Here is a 19,320-nt window from a genome sequence, read left to right on the forward strand (position 1 = left end):
CGACCTGCGTGGCTGGAAAAACGTGATGTCTAAATGGAACACGTGCGACTCTTTTATGATCTGTTTTCAGAATGGCACTTTCGTTCGACGTACGGATAATAAACGGTATTGATCGGCTGTTTCGCGGGATTGAGAAGAAAACTAGCGGGATATGATAGGAGACAGCAGGTGTATTACGCTCGCTTCGTTCATCAGGCGTCGCAATTAATAAATGTAACCGTCTCGGCCAATCAGACATTCGAAGCTTTCGCAATTTCGTGTTACAGAATTGTTAGAATCTTCGGGTATGAACCGATCTGTAATTAAGCAGGTACGTGAAGACACTTGTTGTTCAAAGACGTAGCACACTTGTGAAGTCTCGATTTTTCAAATTTCACTTCGGCCTGTAATACACTCACCTAGGTGTGATAAATCTTCTACTTTCTCGTTCACTGTCATTGTGTAAATACCGCGTATTATATTGTGCCGATAGAGGCATCGAACGAAAATACTACTGCAAGAACGTCAAAGGAAGAAAATTCGCGAAGAAGACGTAAGCTAGTCGAGACGAAAAGCGTCGCGACCTCGGCCTCGATAGATCATTCTGACGATGAAATTACTCTTTTCGCAAACAGTTCTGTGTGTCGTTTCGCAGCATCCGACGTTGAAGAGGTCGATAACGCGAGCGTGTAACGGAGCCAGGAAACGCAAACAATGCGCCACGTCACCTGGAAACGTGCACGTGGAAAAATGAGCCTCGTAACCGTGCCATTCGAGGCTCGGTGTCGCGAGAACGCGAGAACAGGCTGTGACGGCAGACACATGGCCACGTCAAGGTTGTGCAAGCCCGATATACCCTCCAAACACGAATGAATTCGTGCCGTACAGTCGACAAACGTGCCAGGGAGAACAAGCGGATCGTTGAAGGAACAAGCTTTTAAAGCTCTTCTGACCCTGTTCAGCGAGTTTCTTTCTTTACTTCAATACAGCACGGTATAAAAACGTAGAAAGAAATGAAACGAAATTAAAAGCTGAAGACTAATCGTTTAGTTAACGAGAATCGAATTCTTCCTTTTTCCGATTTAGAATCTTCAATTCAATTTATCGAGTCAGCATTGCTGTAAGCAATGAAAGAGAAGAATTATTGGGTCGATAAATTCCACTAAAGCGTAGAATTTATCGCGTGCCCGCGTGCAAAGAATGCACGGCGCCATAATGAGCGCGTTTACGTCGCGAAGCGCCGTCTTGAAGAACGTCTTTCCGGATCACCGACGTTCCAGGCCTCAATGTTCGTCTGCCGGAATATTATTTCCATTTTCCCGGACGCCCGAGACAAGCGCAGCGACGAACGCTCTCCGATCCGGCCAGCTGGAAGTAATTTCTTTGTCTCGATGCTTGCCACGGACGTCTCTAAACACGCCTACTCGCACCAATAGCATCTTCATCTGGGACTCGCGTTCGGAACAGTAAAACGAAGATATTGTTCCCTTCGTCTTTCATCTGTTGTCTCCTTTTTGCTCGTTCAAGCGAAGAGTACTGTTGCTAGACCATCTCGACGCTTATTTACGGACACACGATCGCTAAGAACGAGCGAAACACGTACGACAAAATAACAGATTTGCTATTCAGTGTATCCTTTAGGCCACGATTTTAGTATAACTTATAATTTTATTGACTAGGTATAGAACAACAGTGGAAAACTCTAAGAAATTCGAAATGCACTGAAAATACGATGTGGTTGAAAAAATATCCCAATAATTTTAGAGAATATAGTTCGTGCGAACGATTGTACATTGGAACGAAAGTACCGGAGCAAACAACCTTTGTTTCATCTGAATCAAAATTCGACATTTGTTTATTTACATTCTTCAGTGGTCCGTCTACATTGCAAGTGTTCTTGTTTGTAATTCGAATTTGTTTGTTTACCAACTATGGTCACATCCAGAGCACAAAATACAAGATCTAACGGAGCTATAGTATCAGTGAATGCAACAGTATCTCGATTAGAAGCGGCAAACTATACTCTAGCTGGCTAACTCTCTATACATATACTCTAACTATACATATAAGCTGGCTAAATAAACAGATTAGACGAGCTGAAATCACGAGGTTCACTGGCGTTGATGGAAATAGCCGGTCAATAAAGCACGGCAAGTCAAGAATCCCAAAACCCTCGGCAATGGAGGACTCGCAATAACAGGCTACGGGAGGTCTGAGAGACTATAAAGACCGTAGAGATAAGGAGGCTACGGTCGAACACCGTTCTGCTGAAATAGTAGAAGAGGAAGGCTCGATGAAATCACAGGGTAGACCTAGCCAGCCGTTCAAACTGAACAGCTGAAGCGAGCATTAGAATACAGCCAGCCTCGGGGATACAGTATCCGTTGAAACGAGAGAGGCATCAAATAATAATATACAGCAGATCGTATGATCTACTTCGAAAGGGATGGGAAGATTCAAGCAACAGACCGTAAAGGGACTAAAATCACGGGATAATAGCTCGGACCGACAGCCTCCTGTGGTGAAGGAGCTACGTAGCAGGGTACCATGATCATAGAGCCCTTTATAATCTAGGACAAGCTGGGATGACGTTCACCGATAACGAGGGCGTGGCTCTAAACCATAATGCAAAACCTTTTCGCAACTATCTCTCTGTCTTTTGCGAAATTGATATATTGTCTACTTTTCGAAACTATTCCGTACAACTTTCAAGTACATTACGTGACAATGATACGGTTTAATGCAACACAAATGGCAGGGTTAACGAGCTCGTAAACAGCGATGAACGATCGAGTCAGATCGGTAAACAATCGGGACAGATTTCTGATCGATAGTCGATGCACGATGATGGAACTCGAAACACGCGATTCTGTCCTCTGATAATCGGTCCCGTAAGCAAGTTCCTGCCCTACAAAGGGTAGCTCATCGCGTGATCGATCGGCAGACTCGCAATTGTTACGGCATTACGGTACAAACGACTTTCTCCCTTTATTGCCATGGCACGCGCATCCCCGGAACAATGGCCGTGTGCACAAAGCGCTGCGCGAAAAACAATTTTGTCAGACGCTGATTAAATCCGTTTCTAGGCCGTGCAGAGAATAGTTCCATCGTTATATGGGAAATTTGCTTTTCCATTTTATCGATTCGTGTCGGACATCGTGCCACGTGGCAGTTGAAAGTCGCCAAGTCTCGTTAGCGTCATCGAGGTGTCTGGAAAAAAGGGGAGGGCAGCTTGGTGATCGTCGAAGACTTAGCGAAAGATCAGTCTCGCAGGCAGATAAGTTTGCCTTTTATCTCTGTTCGAGATAGAAGTTAAAGAGAACGAAATGAAAGGCACGGCGAATCACGAACAGTTTGTATACCGGAAGTTCGTACGCCGAGGATAGACAAGCGGACCAATGGTAAGAAGAAAAGTTAGCAGTTTCGTGACCAGTTTCTCGGATACTCCTCGGTTTCTCCAGTTCCAACTGGTTACCAATTAGAAGTTGGAAGCTCTCGCGTGAACCACTAATCCTATTCGATGGATCGACCGTTTCTCTCAATCAGAACCACGTCTATCTGTAATTTTGCTAACTTCAACCACATCTACCATTTAGCAGATGCAAGTCAAATACAATTCTATTCGACTGTTGTAACAGGAACCCGATAGAAAAGCAATTCCTTGCGTTCATTGCATCCAGAAGAATCGAATTTTGTCAAATTGCACGGTATCGATACTCGATCGAGCGTCATCTACGTCTCGGTTAAGCGGTCGCACAGTATCAAACCTAACTGAATCTTAGTCGGACCTAGGAAAAATAGCAAATGAATTTTGTCGAAACAGAAATATATGGATATTCGATCGATTAATTGTATCCACTGTTTTAGTTGAGCGATGGCACGGTATCAGAGGCACCTCGCCGTGTGGCCATTGAAGGAGGCCCCGGAAGCGGAAGAACGACCCTTTGCCTCCGCCTTCTTCACCAGTGGGCGATACAAGGCGATAGTCCGGCTCTGGCATTCATCGTCCCTCTCCGTGAACTTCGAGGCAGTCCTGTGCTCAATTACTTGGCTCGAGAATTATTCCCAAGGACGGCAGCCATCGGCGACGCGGTCGCGCAAGTATGGCGCACGCTGCATTTAATGGAGGACCGTGTGCTGTTTATCCTTGACGGATACGACGAGTGTGTGGGGGGCAGAGCGTCCCTAGGCGATGCTATAGACCTTCTCGAGGGACGTTTGTTCCCCGACGCGAGGATCCTGGTCACTTGCTCGCCCAGCAACTCCAGCGTACTGTCGCCGTTAGTTCAAAGAAGGATCCATCTGGCTGGACTTGAGTGGCCCCACGTCGAGAGGCTCTGCGTGGCGTATTTCATTCACAACGACATCGCAGAGAAGGCTTGCGAGTTCCTCGAAGCGCTGAACGTACAACCACAGGCCGTCAAGCAGCTTGGTCAGCATCCTCTCGGCTGGATTATGCTCTGCTGTCTCTATCAGGTATATATCGAAACAGAATAAGGTTGGAAAAATAAAGATAGGATAGTCATAGAGCGGTGAAGGGGACGTTTAAAGTTTGCGGAAAAATCGTGAACGAGTAGTTGGGCAACCGAGTCGATTCGTTACCGGGCGCCATAAAAACGATCTCGCGTTGTCTGTGTGTTCGACGTAGCACAAGAGCTCCGAGAACTCGTAAAAATGTCGACGCTTTAAAGCTTGCTCTCTCGTTTCTCAGGACTCTGGAAGTTTACCAACGGAAACCAGCGCGCTGGTTCAAGCAGCCGTCAAGTGTATCGTGAAGAGGAGCCTCGATCCACCGGTACCTTACAACGAGGAGATCCCAGGTCATTGCAGAAAACGACTGGAGGATTTTGGAAAAGTGTCTTTGGCTGCTCTGAGGGAGGGCAGGTGCTGCTATACCGAGGCTGAACTCAGAGCTAGAGGTGGCGGTATAGAAGTTACCAGACTGGGATTCCTGACCAAAGGATTGATTTTCGGGCAACGACGAAAACCAGACCTGTACACACCGATTCACATGGCCGTAGCCGAATTCTTGGCAGCTTACTACTTAACCTCAGTAGCTCAATACGCCAATATTCTTCGAAGGGAGTTGGAGGGATTGCCATCGGGTATCATCAGCCATTTGGCTGGACTACTGGGACCCAAGACGCATTTAATATTAAACCAATTGTGTCCGCTAGAGGTACCACCCAGAGCAGTTTTCTCGTTGCTGAAAGCAGCCGGTGCCTCGGATGGAAACATTTCCGCCGTGTGTAGATTGGTCGGTGCAGGGCCGGGATTTGGTCCCGCGCCCAACGAGAGACCTCCAGCACCGCTGGTCCACACTTCGCCTTTGGAACTCGAAGGATGGGCGAGAATCCTGGAGAGCCCGGCTTGCACCCTCGAGGCCCTCGAGGTGGTGTTCCAAGTGGAGAGAGGCTCCGATCCCAGATACCTGGACGACTTTTTCGAAGCTCTAGCTGGAAATGAGAGTGTCAAGCTCGTGAGAATCACGTCGCTTCTCGGTCAAGAGTTCCCCGCGGATGAAGCGCAAAAGTTGGCCGGACACTTAAAGAGCGTCCTGAGCAAGAAGAAACTGAACGACTTTGAGTTGGTTATAACTTGTCTGGAGGAAGCAGCGCACGATAGGTGAGTCTCTGTCTAATTTCCCGTTAGAAATTTCTCTAATTTTCTCCCTGTACGATTTTCTTGCAAAATGTGTGACAATCGCAGAACGTGCTCGACGTGTCCGTCTTCGCGGCGATAGTTTGGCGATTGTTCAGACGTTTAAAAATCAAAAGACGAAGCTTTCGCTTCGCGTTTCTAAAACTGTGCGAGTTCAAACACGGTTTAAGAAGACGCACGCGAAACGTAGGAAGGTTACCACGCGGAAAGGTGCCGAAGGGTAACCGTACCGGAGTATTCGTTAAGCTGACAGCGAAAAAACCGTCGGCCCGTTTGCGCGAACGTCGAGCAATATCGGAAAGTGGATTAAAAAAGTTTGCCCGAGGAAAGTACGTGTACATGGACGAACAAATAGATCAGTTTTTAACTCGGAGCGAGAAGCTGTCTCGACGGATTCTTTTCTAAGGCAGACTGAGAAATATTTAGAGCTATTAATAACGAACGCCTACTCATCTTCGGCGCGAAAAGAAGTTCCAAGGAACCACCTTCGTTATAGAGATTTGTGAAACAGGTTTTACACATTTTATAAACACACTCGGATGCTTTTATGGATCTTCATCGATTTATACTTGCACGTGCGATACTTAACAGTTTCAAAGAACATCCTATAGACGACGGAGGATTGATGTACGTGCTTGATCGTGAAAGGTCGTCAGGATCGTTTCTGCAAAATTTCTTTCATCGATCGCACGGCGCAAAGGTCAGAAAGTAAATTAAAAGGTTTACTTCGCTCCGTATGATAGCAAAGAAGACGTTTACCCTCGCTCGGAGCGTGGAGATCGAAGGGTGGGAAAGAGCGCGTGTTTACCCAGCGAGCAAAGTACGAATATACGGGAAGGGTGGTGATGCTTCGAGTCCCCATTTACATAACCGCTCTGGTTGCTCGTGTGTGCGCGCGTACGTTTACATTGGCCGTGTCAGATGCTCTGCTTCCTAGCATGTTTGCAAGGAAAAGAACAGAAACTACACGGTGGAAAGCGATGGAAGCGCTGCAGAATTACGTTCGACCGTAACAATAATTCTCGAATATCCGTCGAATCTGCCTATTCGAATCCAGCTGCGTAAAATTGTTTTCGTTCTTTGTCGTTTCTCTATAAAGTGAAACCGTTGAAACCTGAGAAACTCGAGGCATAAATTTGACGCAGATGCGCACTGAGCGTCACAGCTACCGCAAGACGAGCAAGATTTTTATTCTAAAGAGTAACTCTTGGGAAATTTTCAATTCTCTAACACGTCCTCCCGCAAACAACTTCGGACCAACGAAACTCGAGGATCTTCTTCTGCGAAGCAGAGATGTTTTTCACGCGTGGCCCCTTGGCGAAAAGGCCGATATTCGATATTCAAAGCACGACGATCGCCAGCTCGCGAGCAAACGCACTCCCCCAAATGTGACAAGAAGAGCGGGGTAACAATGAGCGGCCGTCGAGAGGGGCTGCATAAAGTCGTGGCGGAGAAAAAGTCGAGAAAGTGGCGGAACAATATGCCGCGGCAAGAATAGAGGAGAGAGGCTTCGAGATATTTTTCCTTCTTTTTGGGGAGATTGTTCGAGGATCATGAAGGGGCGCGGCTTCGTGACCCGTGGCGAAAAATTAAGGAGGACGCGGCACGATGGTTTTCATAGTCGAACGTCGGACCAGTCCTCTATATTTCTCCTTTTCTCGCGTTTCTTCGCTCTCTAGCGACTCTATCTGCTTTCCTTACCTCCGAACCTCCTTTCTTCGACTTCTTTTCGTCTCTCGTCCCCCACTCGTTCGCGGTTCCAGTCTTGTCTCTATCTCCTTCAAAGTCTATATTTCTACGAATTCCGTGAGCAAAAGAGGCTCTATTCCACTAGCTGGCCCCTTGGCGCTTCCTTCTGTTCCTTTTGCCTTTGTCGCAGCGCTTTGAAACTTTTCGAAGGCTTTTCGAAAGAGTTTGCCTCAAGATGACGATTCATAATTTTTCTCGCAGCGGGATTTCCACGACGAAACGCTTTGGCGCTATCCGTTTACGAAAAACTTGGCTACAATTTCCAGACTACAATCAAATCGCGAGGTCTCTTAATCTCGTTCCCAGCCTCTTTCCCTGCTGAATCCTGCGTCTGTTCTCCCTCTCCCGTACAATTTCTCCGACTACTCCTAAACAAAGTCTTCTACGTACTTGGTTTACCCTTCAACCCTCCTACCATCCCTTCTATCCCGAGCTCATTGCTGTTTCCAATTTTGACGTGTTCTCCGCGCCGTCGCGTTCTTTATTACTTGCTTTCCTCTCCGCGCCGTCTCTGTCGTCTAAACAGGACCAATACCGGAGAAAAATCTTTGAAACACGCGACGAGGTGCACGAGGAGGGCATCGTTTAACCGCTATTTGCCCGGAGGCGGTACATTCTCGACCCGACAAACTCATTGTTGCGCATCGAGAATGTTTTTCTCGCTTTTTCCACCCGTTCGTTTGCCTTCGTTCTATTCTTTTCCGCCGGAACCGCTCTGCTCAATATGATATCGAGTGAAGGTACTCTACATTCGGTCAGAATCTCGCTAGCAGGCAAACGCTCCGCAAAGAACGCCGATTTCGATCGATGGATGGAAGAAATACCCGGAGACTTGTAGCAGAAGAGGAATCGTCCGGAAAAAGAAACACGAGTCGCGACATGAAAGAGGGCGCAATGTACTTTACGGTTTGTTCTGCTCTCTCGATTGCTCTGCAATTTCGTTCTCGATGTTTCTAGAGAATTCTACGCTGTTCCACTCGTTCGTCTGATCCAATTGAACCGAGAAAACATTAGAAAAACGGTAGCCGATCTTCTCGATAGCGGATGGAATTCTACGAGTTTTCGAACTTGCCGAAAGTTCTGGCTGTTCGAGGAATTAATATTCGTGGGAAAAATTCTTTGATCGTTTTCTGCATCGTTTCGCTTATCGAAAACCACGTTGAAGTTATTCGGACAATTCAATGGATCAAATAGACAAGTTACGTTAAGACGATAAATTTTCTGCTCGCGCTGGTTATATCGAGACACGATCTTCCTCCTTGGTGAATAGCACGTTACAAGCCGCGTTAACGCAGTGTGTAAATAATACAAATCCTCCAGGGCGAGTTCAGTCTCAACGAGACTGAATGGACTGTTAAGTGAAGAACGCTGTCTAAACTCTGAAGAAATCTTCGTCAAGAAAATCGTATAAGGAATATAACCGTCGATAGGTTGCTGAAAAGTCGACGATCACGATTTGGCTGACGTTGACGAAGAGACCGTGTTTCGTGAAATCTCGACCGAGATTAACTAAGCTATCTGTAGCGAGAATGAGTGACAGCTGTCGGAATATTTCGAGCGATCAGTGGCTGCGAGTGATAGCAGACACGATTGGTCAGACGCGCTCTGTACCTACAAATACAGCGGTGATAGTTCGAGTTAGTAAATTAAGCGTAGAGATATTTCGCGAGGGCGTGAATTGTTAGCGATAGAAACGAGGTCATCGGAAGTGTGCCTGTTCATCGTTTGCGCGGTTTATTTTTTTACTTTTTTTTATGTATTTTAATGTAGGACACGCGTCGCGCGATTCACGGATTTGTTTGATCGTCGAATAAAATCACATCGGGTCGGAACAATAACGGGCTTGGATATTTTAATTAACTTGGAAAACACAGACCACTTTATTTTAATTCCAGGAATATCGTGTAATTGAAGGCGTCGCTTTGTTTGCCAAATAATGTTCATGAATATGTAAACGAAGACTGTCACGTTATTTATAGCGATCCAGTTCGTTTATTTTCCACCATCGTTTCGACTGTTCCGCAAATGGAGCGCGCAACGCTGCATAAAAATTTCTTTCTGATACATAAACGTCGTCTCGATCGTATCGCTTATCGTTCTCCGTAAGAACCCTAACCGAGCTTACCGACTAGCATATAATGCTGAAGGAAATCCAGACTCGTTTGCAATTCTCCTAGGAGAAGTAACCGTGGCCAGGCTTTGCATAACTGTTGCACACGTACGCGTCCCAACCTCTCGAAATAATGGCGAATAGACAGAAGTGGCGAATATTACACGCGCATAAATCTATTCACTGTTGCCGAGTTCTTCAACACTCGAGCAAATTTACATAAGTTTGCGCTCGAGAATTACGAACAGCTAACAACTTACGAAAGGTATAGGTACCGTTGCAAGAAAATCGTTTTTCATAAAAATTCGACCAAGTTTGTTGAATTTTAATTGAGAAAACTGGAACGCTCGCTTTCGACGGTCATATTTTCGGCTTCTTTGCTGACATTTCGCAAACACTGCAGTCGCCCGTATTGGTAGCAGTATGTCAAGCAGCCACTGATGAAGGAAACTGCAATGCTTGCGAAACGTTAGCAGGAAAACTGCAACGCTTCCTTAACTCGTGCCACGGTGCCGCGTTCTCGACGTTTTTCGCGAATAAGACGGTGAAAGTGGCCGCGGGAAAACCCAGAACCATCAACATGCTCCGTCGATTACCATCGTGTTCCAAAACCAAGTAACCGTAACGCGGTTGTTTAATCCCTTTAAACCTACTCGTTCCATTCGAATCTACGCTTCCACGTCCGCGAGTAAATGAGAATGATCTCGGGTCAAACAGAGCCGTGCAATCGGGTTAAACCAAATGTCCAATGATTCGGGGCCAATTTCCGTGTACCGTCCTATGGTCGACGGCTTTAAACGAACGATTTAGGCGTTTGTAACGAACAGAGGCATCGATCGACTGTGTTCCAGATTGGAGTGCGTGGTGAACGCCCTTTGCCGTGGACTGAGTCACGCGTCAGCCAGCCTGGCACGACTGGTCCTCGACATGAATCTGTCCGGCGAGCAAGTGTCCCGGGTCTGCGATGCTCTTCGTGGCTGCGTTCAAGTACAAGCGCTGCACTTGCCCCATTTAGGCTGTGGCTGCGAAGGGTTGGCCTCGGTCGCCGAGCTGCTTAAGGAGAGGCCTTTGCTGGCGTTAAATTTGGCTGGCAGCTGGGGAGCCAAGAACGAGGATCCATCCAGCTCTGGAATCAGTATGGGTAAAACTATGCCGTTATTCATTTTTATTTTTCTTTCACATTCTTTGATTTCCTGTTCTTATTTCCTTTCTTTCTTCTTCTTCTTGTTTACTTTACGTTCTGATTCTTTCTTTTTATGTTTTCATCCAACGCTGCTTGGCTGGATCGTAAATTGAAAAATTCTAGAAATACCAGCAACGCTTATTTATTTGGAATACACGACTTTCATTTCTGTCTCTTTTAATTTCCGACATTCGACGACGCTCCGTTTACACAAGCTTCAGCCAACTGAAAGGATCGTATCCGGCTCGACGAAACTTCAAATAATAAAAAAGAAATCGTTACCGAGCTGCGTCCTGCTCTAATACACGGATATGGCCGAGCTTTTAATAATAGTTCCGTAACGGTGCATCGTTATTCGTGGCTATTATTTTTCGTCTATCTAGGAGCTCGCTCACGTACCTAGCAAAGCATTCGCGCGTCAAAAAATCGAACGAAATCATAGAAGGATCCATGGGTCATCGTATCGGACAACACTCGTGCGTACATCGATGCGATGGATTTCCGGACTGGGCTGACCAATGGGTTGGAAGCTTAGGAAGTTGACGGAGTACGGTTCATTGGTCACTCAATCAACGAGCGTAAGCTCAACGAAGTCTCGGGGCTTAAGGCGACCAGAATTAATGATCGCGCGGCCTGAACGCTTCGTAACGTCCGACGTGCTCGTGTTTGATCGACCGATTCGTCCATATCTCTTCGATCACGAGGGAAAAGGCGCTGGAAATCGCTATTTTAAATTTTGATACGCATCACTTCGTTAAACGCGCTCCACTATCGGCCGCCATTAAAGCCAATCTGCATGATAGCGCTGGCACGCTGCATCCAGATTTATTGCGATCCGCATGCACTTAGACAGAAGCCAATACAGCGCGGTATCGAATTAGAGGTGGCAAACGGGAAGCTGCGAACCTATGGTCGTGGACCAAATTAAGAATTGATAATTAGTCGACTAGTGGTAGAATAATTTTTCATTTTTGAAGACATCGTCTTCATAGGAAAATCGAAGTACGTCCCGTTGATCGTAAAAGAAGACGGTCTTTGAAAGTCAACCATGCACATTGTCTTTCGGTTCACTACACAAGTTCGTTTCACTCGCTTATACCGTTGTGGAAAAGAATTGATAATTTATAAACAATTAAACTGCAATAATTGTGGAGTGGAGTAATCATGGGAACTTTGTTTACGACTCGTAAAGATGGAGAGATAAAACCGTTGAAAGTCCGCAGTACGTAAACCGACGACGAACTGTCCACGAACGCCATTAACCGGCTATGGTGCCGGAATTAGAAAGTTGGAATTAGAGCAGTTTCCGGCCCGCAGTGGGCAAATCGGACCGCGAAAGTTCCCGTGGCGTTTTCCATAAAGCCGGAGAACGAAACTTCAGTCCTTTCCAACTTTGTACCATACCATTTACCCAAGTTACCGAGCGTGGATACGTGGAATCATAAGGATCGTCCACCGGGATGTTCCTTCGATTTGTAAAGCGAACTGAGTTTTCTTATACGGAGATTTGTCCCGGATAACGAATACAACGAGTATTCCAATTTGCGTTGGAATTAGTTTTGTTCTCTTATTTAACTCTCTGTGATCCGGACGATCGATCTCGCTTAGCCCATTCCGGCAGATTCTTTTGCAAACAACACGAGTGGAATCGCAAAGAATTATGTAAGATATAGAGGTTCTCTAGAGATTGGTAATCTGCAATTCGATTAAAACGACAGAATAATGAGTATTCTTGAAGACAAGGCTGAGAGAAAGGACATTATCAGTGGGAAGTTGAACGATCGAGGGTCGATTAGGAACAGGCTTACGGTAAATCGTCGAATCTCGTGTAAACCTTCAATTGAGATGGAGTAGACTTTACGATCGGATCGTGATCGTTTCACCGAATCCTCCTTCGATTAGATCGCGGTCGTTTGTTTGCAGAAACGAGAAGGAAAAAAATCGCAGGCAGTTTGAACGAGCGTCGAATCGCTGGCCCGTTTTCCTAGGAATAATAACAACCCTTCGTCTTCTCTCGAGGAAGATGAACGGTCGTCCTCGAGACCGGTTTATACACGGAGCTCCGTGCAAACGACACTTTCCAAGTGAATTTCCGCTCGCAAATAACGTATTAATCATCTCCGACCAGACCCTCTCTGGCCCTTTGTTACACCCTGTCCAAACCTTCCCTCTTAACAGCCTCTTAATGTCTTTCTCTCGCTGCCACCCTCACCCCCTTATCTTCGATCCCTCCGTCACATTCACTCCGCTGCTCCGTCTTTCTCTCTTTGCGCGCATGCATGAATACCCTTAACGATAGTACTTGGTAGACGCCTTTAAAATCGCGACCCGTCCCAACATTTCTCACTGCATTGTCGTCAGATCTCATTGTAAGGAACAGGGCCAGAGGATTTCACGAAACAGTAATACACTTCTTCCTAGAGCTATGTGAATCGTTCACGATCGCAAGATTTCATCTCCTTCGTCCGCCGTTTCGCAAATATTATTAATTACGTTTTTTCGCATCTCGCATTTCAACCCTGCTGCGTCGTTTAAATCATTTTAGATGGAGCTTTTCTTATCTTTTAAGTTTGCGTGTAAGGCGTTTCTTAAAATATTAAAAGTCTTGGTGATCTACGAAACGAGAATGAGATTAGAATCGCAACAGGGCTGAAATGACGGGAAACTGCTATTTTGAGAAACTCGATCATTGTCAGCGATTCGCTTCTATCTAAAATTTCCCAACGTACACAATACCGCAATAAGCGTATAAAACAAACATTTACCCTGGAACAATCGTGTTCTCTGCTTTCACGGGCCCATTTCTCGTCTCTCGAACTATCCCCAGCGCCTATCTCGTCTGGTTGCCTCCGACAAACGGTCGTCTCGCGGTTGATGTTATCGTCGCGACCGGTGTCGGCAAACACGCTGGCATGTATACGCGGCTTCCAGTTACCATGTTGTTGCTCCTTCGCAGCTCCGGCAATTACAAACACCTGCGGCGATTTCTCGGCGAGAACCAGCATCCCAGAAGCACCCTGTCCTCGTTTGCCGTAGGCAGAAACGAGATTTCTCGAAATTGCCGATCGATCTGCTCAAGGGAGTTTAAAGTAGCTGTGTTTCTTCTGGCCGTAGATCTTGAATCGGTGCATTGCAAATTGCCAAGCTCGTTTCTCTCTCGTCGAATTTGTATTGTAAAGAATATTTTCCCGGTATACTGTCGGAGGAATTTTTTATCGACAATTCGAGGACACTCGGAACTTCGATCATTCCCTATTTTCTTTAAACGAATAACAGGAAGATCGAGTTTACTTCTGACTGGTTGAAAGCAGTCCCTCAAGATTCCGTTTCCGCTTCGAGGTCGACCCGAAAGCAATCTTTCTCGAGGCGACGGCGCCGTGTCTATGAACCGAGTCGTAGACAAATCAAATCTTTCGGCTCGACGGTTTCTCCAGAGAACTCATCGATCCTACCCTTTTTCCTTTCTCTTTCCTTTCAAGTTTCCTTTCGGATCATTCGAGAACGATACAGAAAACCGGCGAAAGGGAAAATACGCGGGACACGAGAAACAACTGAAAACGGTTCGCTAAGCGACGTTGTTTCTCGACGGTTCCTTATTTTACTTGCGCCAAGTGGATTCCCAAAAGGATATCTCGCGCAATATTATTTTCGACGAATGTTCGACGAATTTTCGTTACACGATAGGGAAACACGCAAAGAATAACCCATGGAAAACTGAACACGTTGTACAGAGATAAATGATACGCTACAAGTTACAAGGTAATGCAATTTCGATTTTCATACAACGACTATCTGCCCATTCGGATCCTTTTACAAAGGCCGATCGATCTTCGATAATCATATATATGTGTATCTATCAGAAACCTTCGGTAAATGATACGCTGTAACTCTATTCCCGGAGTCCAAAGATAATTATGAAAATCGAATCTCTGTTGTGTAACTCAGCGTGGGGTCACAATACGTTCGAACATTATTTTCCACCAGCGAATCACAGTGAACAATTCCAGGTTGCAATTTCAACATCGCGATATCAACCAGGTTTATCAGCTATCTACCTCTTGGATCGTTTTCACTATGATTCTAGACCCGTTTAACCTCGTTCCTGTCGAGATTTCTGTCTGTATCCTCCGTTCAAAATTGCACTTAGGTATCCGTGGTATCAACAATCTCGCAGTTTTCCTTTCCTCTAGCTACGAGCGTATCGTCGGCGCGAACGTCTACACGACGCGGCCTCCAATCTCTCTTCAGGCACTCGAATCTCAATAAAGCCTGCCCCGCAGCTGAACACGCCTATTTGCTCCCGTTACGGGATTCTAATCAATCCGCTTCTGGTTGCCCGGCTGGATTCAGCTGCCGATAGCAAGCAACGAGAAAAACGATATAACCACGGGAATGGATGAACGAGCTCGCTTCAGCTTTCCACGTATATATAGAAATATTTCTTCGATAGAAATATTATTATTAGTCATTTCTTTATTTCATATACGGCAATAAAGAGTCATTAGTGTGGACAAAATTATTGTAAAGTGCACGAAGAGGTACGAGTGCGATAAAGAAAAAAAAAAAAAAAAATACGAAGAACACGTTTGGTAAATTTTTTATCTGGGAGAAACAAATGAAAAATGTAAAACATTGCCGCATGTATCGATGGAAGAGATATAAACAGAAGACGATATTTCATTATTATTTTTATTTATATAAATACACGATTTTATTTGAACGAATCGTTAATTGTATTTATATGGAAATAAATATTTCGACAAATTCAAAGTATCTAGGGTCTAAGAGGATTACCATGATTACGAGGAGGAATAAATTTATTTGTATAAAAGCCACTTTTTAGATCGATGAACGAATCGAAATGCGATTGATTCCCGAAACTTGTTCAAAGAGTAATCGAAATTTGATTTGTAGGTCAGCGTACTTCGTGCACCGAGACAAAGCATCAAAGCATTCCAGTATCGTTGCAACTACCATGGTCCCTGTAGCCATTACAGACTGTTCGTTTCCTTTACACATTTGGCTACAGCATCGATCCACGATTCTCGAGTTCGGCCCGATCTTCCGTTTCGCCGATACTAACCGTAGCGAGCAGACTTTTTCGTCTGAACGTAATTAGGGAAGTCTCGTTCGACTAAGTTTAAAAGGTAGACGGGAAACGCGCAGTCTGGAAAACGGTTTACGTCTGACGGTATAACCGGTTCGCTGCCGGAGAATATGAAACGTAAATTGCACGTTCGGAGTAGGAGCTGTCGCGCTACGAAATTGCATCGCAGAGCACGCTCATCGGCCGGGGAAATTGAATGAATCTGTTCGTTGTCGTCGATTGACATTTGGGTCAACGTAAGTAGCGCGCACCGATAATGATTATTTCCAGGTTTGAGAACTCGCCAAGCCGCGAGGAAACAAGAGATGCACGTACGCGTACGATCGATGCCGAACGCGGAATGTTTCGGACGTTCACGCTCCGTAGAATCGGTGCGCTTCGTCTCTGCGTCTTATTTTTCCTCCTTTTCTTTGCCCTTTTTAACGAATTACGTAATTATCCTGGTTTGTCCGTGACGTTGGCGAGCTATTCTCGACTTTAATGAAATCCAAGAGGAAAAGAATAAAATTCGCCCGGATGGGTGAAGGGAAAAGATGTTCCCAGCCGTTTATTATTCTCTTTGCCATTGCGCTTGTTCAGCGCGGCACGAGCGCGAATGAATTTAGATGCAACGAGAACCCGTAATGTTCTTCGATAATATGGGTCAAGCTCCAGTTTCGTCGAGCGAATGGAAGCCCTTAATACGCGCGTGTGCCTCCATTATCTGTCTTAAGTGGTTATTTAGTGAAATAGGGCCAACAGCGTGCAAAAAGCACGCTACTCCACTTGAAATCGAATCTCTTATCGCGATGCTTGATCTAACCCTCTACGACAGGCAAACCATCGCCTTCAAAGTTGAAGCTGCATCGTACGATCGTTTAACTTCGTGTCAATCGCGATCGTAGGAAATTTACAAGCAAAGATCGAAAACCAGTTTACTCTGGATAAATTTACAATGCTCGATTGCTACGCGCTACATCGAAGGTTAATAAAGCGCCCTTACCGCGAAAACGTAAGCCCCTGCCTGTAATAAATTCCCGATCGATCCAGCCAGGCTACCACCTACTATAAACAGTTGGTAACTCGAAGAACTTGAAGCGCACCGGTCGGAACTATTAACGGGCTCCTCGACATCATCGAAGAACAACACCGAGGCGTTTGCATCACGCGCACTTCCATCCCCGCGTTCGATGTTTGCTCGCGATACTCGACTTCTTGATCTTGGCGAAACTTCGTGTTATTAACGTTTTCCGTTCATCGACCGATATGAAAACAAAACGTTGCACCGATACGCTTTCTTTCGTATTTCTATTAAAATCTCCTCTCTATCTCCGTACCGATTTATATTTAATTCTAATGTGTAACTATAGCGTTACGGTATATGCGCCGCGACACGTGCACGAGTTCTTCTCGCGACAATCTACACGCCTCAGGCTGAATTTTCACGATTTTGAACGTTAACACTTGTAACGTAAAGTTTCGGTATCCGAGAATTTCTCAGCTTCTCGAAGAGGCTGATTCTCGCGTAGTTTCAACTGCGTTTCCAACGGGTTACTGCACGTAATTAATCCACGGCGGACACGCGACCGCGTTTTACGTGTCCGCTGCTTGTGCACGCGTCTCGAGCGTAACCGGAGACGGCGGAGCCGAGGAGTCACGGCGCGTTTTGAATAAAGTCGGCGGAAACGCGGTCGACGTGAAACTTAACCGAGCGGTCGGTCGTTTCTTTGCCTCGCGTTCGATTATTCAAATGTTCCCATTCCAGGATTCTGGATCGTCTATTTTTCTTCGTGCATCGATAACGAGGATCCTATAGAAGCTGGGCTTTTCCAAGAGTCTCGTATTTTTGATGAAGTTTTTAGAAGATCAGCTAAGGCGAAAGAATAAGTATGTTGAAACAGCCTGTAGAATGTAGAGCGAAATTTAAAAAAGGGAAAGGAGTATAGAATGAAATAGTAGAAAGCGTGGTTCCTCTCGCACGTTCCGTGAAATAATAACAAATTCTGCGGGGTGAGAAGAGGGTTAAACGAACTCGGAGAAATGAGTGTTCGATCGCGCCTCGGAGATTCGAAGCGGAATTAAATCGGTTTGGAACGAGGGAGAACGTTTCTATCCAATGTGCCATGGTCGATGGAAACGGCCATTACGACGCTTTAGAACGGGAAATGGTTTTTGCGCGGGTTACCATGGCGGGCGAGCCAAAGTAAATTCGTCGTCGAGTCTCGCGATAAAAACACCAGGTCCGATACGACCGACGCGATTGTCGTCGCGTTAAAACGATTCGTCAAGAGGCAAAAAGATGTCTTTCACCTAAACGCGTACCCATTCGAAAAATCTTCTGTCGCTTTTCTCCTTTCTTCTGCAAGAACCGACGCTTCGATTCTCACTGGGTCGAACGTGGGTTCAAGAGGAACGAAAATTACGTAGAATATTGTACGACTGGCTAAACCGTGTCTACTATTGACACTTTCAACTTCCAACCAGTTTTCCATTACGAAGAAACTAACGTTTTGAGACTATCTATACCACGCACACTTTGCTGCTCTAAAAGCTGCCGCGATACCAGCTGCCGCGATACCAGCTGCCTCGAAGAGCCGTATGAATGATCATGCTTTAAAACAACGCTCTCTCTCTCTCTCTCTCTCTCTCATTCTCGCTAGCTCGTAAAGAATAATGAATCCCATCGGCGTTCCGCGGTTAGTTATTACCTTGAGCTACTCGCCAGCCCTGTCGTTGCTAATTGTTCCTGCGCGGAACACGACCGAGTAACGAGGGCAGACAGAGTCAGGAATTCCTAGCTAGAAGTTGGCGAGCGGCGAGTCTCATTTCCTGGCTCGAAGCGGCATTTTCCATTTTCCTCTGACGCACGTCGCGCGTCCAAAGGAGCCTCTTCAAGCCAACGGAAATATCGCTACAACCTTCCTTCGCAACTCACGCCAGGATGAACCAAATTTCGACCGACAGGGACCGCTGAAAAAGTTTTAGAGCGAGAGGTCACGCCATGGTAACACGCTACGTGGATGTTCCGAACAGGAATTAATATTCCAAGCAGAGTTCATCGGTGGCTGATTTCTCGTCGAATTTCCAGTGATTCGTGACTGCCACGTACGCCTCTGTGAAACCACATCCGAAAAGGAGTTTGGTAACTCCTTGCAAATCCGGGACGAATTAAAGCTATCACGGGCCAGCAGCTCTCGAAAATGCCCGCGGATATAATGAGATTATCGCATCTGTGACTCAGACGTGGTTTTATCCCTTGGAATTCCTCCCATCTTTGTTCCCCTGGCGGGTTTGAACGTTTCCAGGGATCGTAGTAGAGTCGAGTGCATGGAGAATATTCCTTACCTTTCACCTGTGACATATTTCGTCCTAATGTTAATTCGAATTTTTGCTATGGTTACATGTAGTTCGCATGTGACGAAAGGACGAAAATAAAAAAGCCTACGATTACTGCGGTATTTATCATCGATTTGAGGTGTTCAAAAATGCAACACGGGGAATGCGAGCTCGCGTAAAATTTTATCACGCACGACCCGCTCGTCGCGAACAGTC

General features: G+C 45.9%; 1 protein-coding gene across 2 annotated transcripts in view; it reads left to right on the top strand.

The window, feature by feature from the left end:
• The window catches only part of LOC126871880 (uncharacterized), a 161,497-nt gene that overhangs the window by 124,319 nt on the left and 17,858 nt on the right, over window positions 1-19,320 (top strand). The window contains exons 5-7 of one of the 2 annotated variants that reach the window (XM_050631185.1): window positions 3,847-4,455; window positions 4,691-5,604; window positions 10,351-10,634. In XM_050631185.1, the coding sequence (XP_050487142.1) occupies window positions 3,847-4,455; window positions 4,691-5,604; window positions 10,351-10,634 (1,807 nt within the window). Of the gene's footprint in view, window positions 1-3,846; window positions 4,456-4,690; window positions 5,605-10,350; window positions 10,641-19,320 lie in introns of both variants that reach the window. The other variant, XM_050631184.1, reaches the window with a different exon arrangement.

The sequence above is a fragment of the Bombus huntii genome, chromosome 12 (genome assembly GCF_024542735.1).
Source record: "Bombus huntii isolate Logan2020A chromosome 12, iyBomHunt1.1, whole genome shotgun sequence".
NCBI lineage: Eukaryota > Metazoa > Arthropoda > Insecta > Hymenoptera > Apidae > Bombus > Bombus huntii.